Below are 6,625 nucleotides of genomic sequence, written 5' to 3'. Positions count from 1 at the left end.
CCCGTTGGAGTCCATGACCCTACGCATACTGGCAGTCCATGCCTCCAGCTCTTCAGGGAGGTACTCTCCCAGTGGGTCCTCAAAACACAAAGCAAACATGCGACTTCCTTCAGGAAGACGAGAGAGGTACCTCACAATGTAGAGGACACGATCAGGGTATTTTGTCATTGCAATCGGAAAGTCGCGAAAGTTGAGGAGGATCTTGCCGTTTGGAGCAAACTCACGGACTTGGTCTATCCTCAGCTTAAGGAGCTGGCACATGTCATCAACAGTGAACTTAGTGCCCCATTCGCAGTTGCTGTCTGCAAGGTCAAACTCAAAGAAGTTGTTTAAGAGACCAAACCTCTTGTTTTTCCTGAGGCCAACTGGGACCTTCTTGCTGTCATAGACTCCATTGACAACCCCCTCGGTGACCTCAGAGAAGGAAACGAAGTCGGTGAAATCCTCTCCCTGGTCCTTTAGCCACTTCACGAAGACATCATCAACTCGCTTCATGTTTGCAAAAGATGCCACAATGACGTCCTTGATCCCGCATTTCTTGACATGGTTGTAGATGTCAATCTTGTTCTGGAGGGTATGGCTCCTTAGTTGTCCCACGGTGCTCTCACGAATGGAATTGTCCAAGCAAAAGAAGTCCATAGTCCTCAGTCTCTCTCTCTTCTGTACCCTCACCTGCTCAATGTGGGCCTTGATGGTAGCTACCTCTTGCATCAGGTCATCAGTCCCTGCAGTTCCACACTCCATTGGGTCTGCCATGGTTTTACTTTCTCCTTCTCCTTCAGCGGTGCTCTGGCCGACTGAGTAGGGCCGCAGCTAGGCTGTGGCTTTTAAAGAAAAGAGCCGGTTGAATGATTTAATCATAATACTATAATTATATTATAGTAATTAATAATTCAATTATAGTAATTAATGATTAAATGAATATTAATAATAGGCGTGGCTTATTAATAAAATGGAGGATCAGAGCTATGAGGAGAGACAGAGAGACGAGCTGGAGTTCCTTCAGTTTGTGTTCATGAGCGACTTTGAGGACATGAGAGAGAAGGACACGTGGAAGGTGAGGCTGTCATTATATTGATTTTCGTCTTTTGCATGCTATTGCTGTCACTGAATATTAAGAATAATGTTATATTAATTATCTCCTTCTCCTCTCTTTCTGTCCTCAGATCCAAAGACCTCCTGAGATAATGATAAAACTGACGCCACAGAAGAGCATCAGCACCAGTGTACAGAGACTACAGGTGGGTGTGGTTACAGGTCAGCTGTACAGGGAGTTGGACCGGTATATATCCTGTAATGTAATGTATTGACTGTATTTATCAAGAAATATTGGCTCAGTTTGGCTGGGAAGTAATTCCTTGCAATTAGTTTTGCTAGTTTATATGACATTTCATTTTGTATACATGCACTTTGTGTACAAAATTGTTGTATTTTGTAAAACTCATCTTTTATTATCATTTTAGATTTCTGTCAAGTTACATGCGAAGTATTCTTCCGATTATCCAGACACGCCCCCTCAATTAGACCTTATTGAGCCACACCTCCTCTCCAAGGACCTCGTTAAAGAATTATTGACTGAAATTAATGACCTAGCTAAGAGTAGAATTGGAGAGGTAATAATATTTAATATTATATTATTATTAAATAATAATATAATATTTTGTAGACGTAATATATTTCATTGGTCAATAGTCATTGTTATACATAAAGACATAATTAATAGTTGATACCCTTATGCTGTGTAGCAAGTTTAAGCTGATCCCGACTTCAGTTTTTCAAGTTATGGCCATTTTAAGAAAACACCAAAAATATGAAAAATACCCAAGGCTATAGCCCATGGTTTTTCCCAAAAAATGGCTCTGAAATCACTCCAAATTTTTATTACATTTTGTGATACATATTGATGCCCTTATGCTGTGTAGAAAGTTTGAGCTGATTCTAATTAATAATTTTCAAGTTATGATCATTTTGAACAAAATTATAATATTTTATTTTAATTTTTAGGTGATGATGTTAGAAATAGCTCAACACGTCCAATCATTTCTACACAAACACGACCGACCCCCAGTATCACTGTATGAGGAAATGGTAGGGTCACACTCACCTCCTCTTCCTCCTCCATTATTATTAAACAAACAACAACAATAAACAACAACAATAATAATAATAATAATGATAAACAAGGTTCTTCTTTTTTAAGGTTAAGAGGAGAGAGAAAGAAGCTGAAGAGGAAAGCAAAAAGAAGTTTCAAGAACAAGAAGTTGCCAGACACCAAAGACAAGAAGAGGTATACACAATGTACATATACATGTACATGTACATGTACATGTACATGTACATACTAAAATTAATTATACAACATTATACCTGAGTCTCTCTCTCAACCGTTAGATTGCTCAGGAGCTGCAGCGGAGACAGGATCAACTGAGAGAGAAACTATTGCAAGATTTTGACGAGGTATGTCGTATCTCTATTTAAAGCCCACCTCCCGCCCCCTCACAGGAGAGCTCCAGCGATGATGAACTCGTTACTAAAAATAGTAACAAACCAACCGGTCAGAAGGACAGTGATGACATCACTAACCCGCCCCTCCCTCTCCCTCTTGAAGATAGTCCAATTGTGGGACGAGGGAACGGGAACATCCTCCGTGGGAAGCTACTGGGTTAGTGTCTGAAAGACTCCATGAGTGCACGCATATCATTATGTTGCTAGGAGACAGTAGTCATGGTTACTATTCAGTGTACTGTGGTATGGAGGTTGATACTGGTAGTCTAGTGTGTGTCTATGAATGGATAATACCCTGCAAGACACAGAAGAAGGCTGACACTAGGAGGAGCAGACAAGTAAGAATGATAATAATAATAATAATAATAATAATAATAATAATAATAATAATAATAATAATAATAATAGTGTTATTATGGATCACTGTTAGATCATGTAGGAGACTTTTGGTCTCTCCTATTTAACCTAGTGGGAGTAATGTCCATTTTTACTTAGATTGGTTTAACTCTAGCTGTATCATTAATAGGTTGCTAGTATCAGGCAGGAGTATGACTCATTCAGTGAGAGGTTCATTAGTCACTCATCAATTGTCAAATATTTATTAATGAGACACAATCTCACTGAACACGGGATACTAGTCGAGGTACATGTTAAAGGGGAAATTTTTGAGGATGTTGAGTGTTTTGATTTTGCAAACACGAATTGTTCTGGCAAATACATTTACTTTTAGCTATCAAAATAGCCAGGATTTCTCCCTTTCAAAATTACCAGCTCCATGTACATGTACATGTACATGTACCTATTGATCATCCCTCCTCCTCCTCCTCTGCTGTAGGTTGGTATGGAGTACATTACTGGTGGTAGTCTGAACTCTCTCCTTCAAGGTTCAAGTTCCTCTCCAATAACTGGAAAAGTATTTAAACATTAATATATCAATTTAATAATTTTAATTATTATTTCAAAGTCCCTCCAGCTTTATAGTAAGCAGTTGCTGGAGGCTGTAGCTTACCTTCACTCGCAAGGAATAGTCCACAATGACATAAGGGTAAGCCCCTACTAATTAAAGTATTATTATTATTATTATTAATTAGCCGTCACTGGTTTTTATTGATCCTGTTCAAGGTGTCAAACTAGCTGGTCATACCATAATCAAGAGGTTATTAATAATTAATTAATTCATTAATCCTTCATTTATTAATTAATATTAAGGTTATCCGATTTGACGGGCAAAGTTAATGAGGAGGCGTGGCCTAGAGGCTTCTTCACTAAACTAGGAGGAAAGAAAACCGATATTTTAAAACTAGTAAATTAATAGTAAATTAATAGTAAATTATTCCAATAAACTCTTCCCTCCTCCTTCCCTAAGGGTATGGTTATATTCTGTATGTCTGTGGGTCGGGTTACTGTCTCATACCCACCTGATGTTCCTGAACATTTCAGTGAAGACTTTAAAGATTTTTTAAACAAGTAACAGACATTTTACTAACCATCAGGAATATGACTTCCCTCCCTCTCTTCCTCCCTCGTAAGGTGTCTCAATAATAATGAATACCAGCGATACCCTGCTCATGAGTTACTGGTTCATCCGTTCATAACTCCGCCCACTTTTATTCCTGGATCTATAGACCATACCCACAGGACAGAGGGTAAGCCACACCCACTTCATTACTGACATTGTTTCCAGCTGGTGTTGGGCTGTTAAGAGATAAAAGTGCTGACTCAGGTTTAGCTGATCCTGTCTCTCATGTTGGGGGCAGGTCTCGTCTGGAGGCAGAGTTTGAGGTCCTGGAGGTGCTGGGTAAAGGAGGCTTTGGAGACGTCATTAAAGTGAGGACCTTCTACATGTACATGTACATGCTACTGACTATCTGGAATTAATAATGTTATTATTATATATGTACATGTATGTCCTACCATCTATCTGGAATTAATGTATAGGTTCGTAACTACCTGGACAGTAGACTGTACGCCATTAAGAAGGTGAGACTGACTGGGGGCAGTAAAATGATGACTAAACTAACTCGAGAGGTGGAGCTATTGTCACAGATGAACCACGAGAATATCGTCAGGTAGACCACACCCCTGACCACACCCCTGACCACCCACCACCCTATTGTCACTAGGTATTACAATGCCTGGATTGAGAAATACAGCGAGCCTAATCACCATGGCAACGAGGAGGAGGGGGAGGAGTTTAGTGATAGTTCGGAAGATGAAGACACGACAGAAGAGGAGGAGGAGGAGGAGGAGAGAGAGGAAGGACTGTCCTTCATTGAATTCAAATTAGACGAATCTACAAGACTTGACTCATCAGATCAGATCAGAGATGATTCCTACTCCTTCAGCAGTGATGTCTTCACTGATACTGAAGACAGGGACGTGTTTAAAGGGAAGGTTGATACCCCTGGTACTAATGTGGCCACTCTATTGGAGGCTGACCTAATGGTGACCACACCCAGGAGAGGATTCATACAGTAAGGACTGGTAATACTCGTATACATGTACATGTATTATTATTACTGTTTATCTTGTGTCTTTATTAGTTCAGAGTCTTCTGATTCTGTGGTGTTTCAGGACACTAGTTTAATGGCTCCTCCAGGAGGAGAGGGAGAGGAGGGAAGTACTGCTACTGGTGGTGGTGGTGCTGGTGGTAGAGCAAAGCAAAAGCAAACAGGGCAATCACAGTATCTGTATATACAGGTAAGGGAGGGAAGGAGAATGGAAGGAGAAATGATTGAGGAATGATTAATGAATCACTGTTAGATCTAGAGGGAGTTTAGGAGACTCTTGGTCTCTCATATTTAGCCCTAGGTCTCCTTCAGTCTTCCATTCTTAGTTAGATCAATCTTCCAATAGTTCTAACAATGATCATGTGTCTCTTTAGATGGAATACTGTTCCAATCAAACTCTAAAGGTATTGATTGATTCTGGTCAGCTGATCAAGAGCTCAGGGTTTGAGTTAGGCTGGCAGCTGTTCAGAGAGATCACCGAAGGACTAGCCCACATTCACTCCCAGGGGATGATCCACAGGGACCTCAAACCAGTCAATATATTCCTTAACTCTTCAGGACACTGTAAGATCGGGGACTTTGGACTAGCTACCACCTTCAGTAAATATCACACAGGACTATCAAGACAGCAATCTATACCCAGCAACACCAGTATACTGGCTGGTGAGTCTTAGCTTTATTTATTTATTTATTTATTTATTCATTTATTTTATTATTATTAGGTGACACTGGTCTAGTCGGTACTATGCTGTATTTAGCTCCAGAGCTTCTAAAGTCAGTAGTCAAATACACTCAAGTGGGTCCATTAAGTACATCATGTCCTAATATGGTATGTGTGTCTCTCGTTAGAAAGTGGACATGTATAGTTTGGGTATCATCCTGTATGAGATGTCCCACCCTCCACCTGCTACAGTGATGGAGAGGGTGAAGATACTGACTGATGTTAGGAAGAAGGAGATCGTCTTTTCTGAGAGATTCAAGACATCAAAGAAGATGAGCAAACAGGTTACTACTACACTACAATTACTATTTACACTGCATGTACAATTACAATGTACTACATGTACATGTACATTGTGTATATGTCATGTAGTAAATTTTTTCTATTCATGTCCAGCTGTTTGTTGTCAGGTGGTTATTAAACCACAGTCCAGCTGAGAGGCCGACCAGTGCCCAGTTACTGAACAGTTCCCACGTACCAAGACAGATCGAGGAGGAGCAGCTGCAAGAAGTAACCAATAATTTAAATTATACATGTACCTACATGTGTATATTTTACGTCAATCTCTCTCCTCCCTCCCTCCCTCTCCCTCCTCAGGCTGTCGAACACACTCTACAGAATCCCAACTCCTCCCAGTACAAGAGGTTAATGGAGAAACTGTTCTCTCAAGAGAATTCAAAACTTTTTGAAATGTCTTTCTTCTCGGAACACTCAAGCCTTGACCTGGATAAGGCAAGAGCTGAGAACCTTAATATTGAGAGCTGTAATAATAATTAATTCACTCACTATAGGTCAATAAATCCTCCTTCAGTCCAACATATTTCCTATTGCAGCAGTTTGTGTGGAATGTGACTGAATCAGTATTCAATAAACACTGTTAGTCATCATG

General features: G+C 40.0%; 1 protein-coding gene across 1 annotated transcript in view; it reads left to right on the top strand.

The window, feature by feature from the left end:
* Positions 1-942: 942 nt before the first annotated feature.
* Positions 943-6,625, top strand: part of LOC105314990 (eIF-2-alpha kinase GCN2-like) — a 9,201-nt gene continuing 3,518 nt past the window's right edge. The window contains exons 1-25 of the mRNA XM_020004628.1: positions 943-1,057; positions 1,167-1,241; positions 1,464-1,613; positions 2,005-2,088; positions 2,201-2,287; positions 2,392-2,457; positions 2,503-2,662; positions 2,713-2,843; positions 3,032-3,148; positions 3,341-3,418; positions 3,470-3,550; positions 3,597-3,661; positions 3,715-3,808; positions 3,872-3,972; positions 4,036-4,151; positions 4,190-4,332; positions 4,444-4,574; positions 4,629-4,979; positions 5,049-5,205; positions 5,390-5,678; positions 5,738-5,811; positions 5,865-6,020; positions 6,133-6,246; positions 6,334-6,468; positions 6,528-6,612. Of these exons, the coding sequence (XP_019860187.1) occupies positions 953-1,057; positions 1,167-1,241; positions 1,464-1,613; positions 2,005-2,088; positions 2,201-2,287; positions 2,392-2,457; positions 2,503-2,662; positions 2,713-2,843; positions 3,032-3,148; positions 3,341-3,418; positions 3,470-3,550; positions 3,597-3,661; positions 3,715-3,808; positions 3,872-3,972; positions 4,036-4,151; positions 4,190-4,332; positions 4,444-4,574; positions 4,629-4,979; positions 5,049-5,205; positions 5,390-5,678; positions 5,738-5,811; positions 5,865-6,020; positions 6,133-6,246; positions 6,334-6,468; positions 6,528-6,612 (3,145 nt within the window). The 5' untranslated portion in view covers positions 943-952. The remainder of the gene's footprint in view (positions 1,058-1,166; positions 1,242-1,463; positions 1,614-2,004; positions 2,089-2,200; positions 2,288-2,391; positions 2,458-2,502; positions 2,663-2,712; positions 2,844-3,031; positions 3,149-3,340; positions 3,419-3,469; positions 3,551-3,596; positions 3,662-3,714; positions 3,809-3,871; positions 3,973-4,035; positions 4,152-4,189; positions 4,333-4,443; positions 4,575-4,628; positions 4,980-5,048; positions 5,206-5,389; positions 5,679-5,737; positions 5,812-5,864; positions 6,021-6,132; positions 6,247-6,333; positions 6,469-6,527; positions 6,613-6,625) is intronic.

This window comes from Amphimedon queenslandica, unplaced genomic scaffold, assembly GCF_000090795.2.
Source record: "Amphimedon queenslandica unplaced genomic scaffold, v1.1 AMPQUscaffold_12083, whole genome shotgun sequence".
Lineage (NCBI taxonomy): Eukaryota > Metazoa > Porifera > Demospongiae > Haplosclerida > Niphatidae > Amphimedon > Amphimedon queenslandica.
This window is presented reverse-complemented; position numbering and strand designations above follow the sequence as displayed.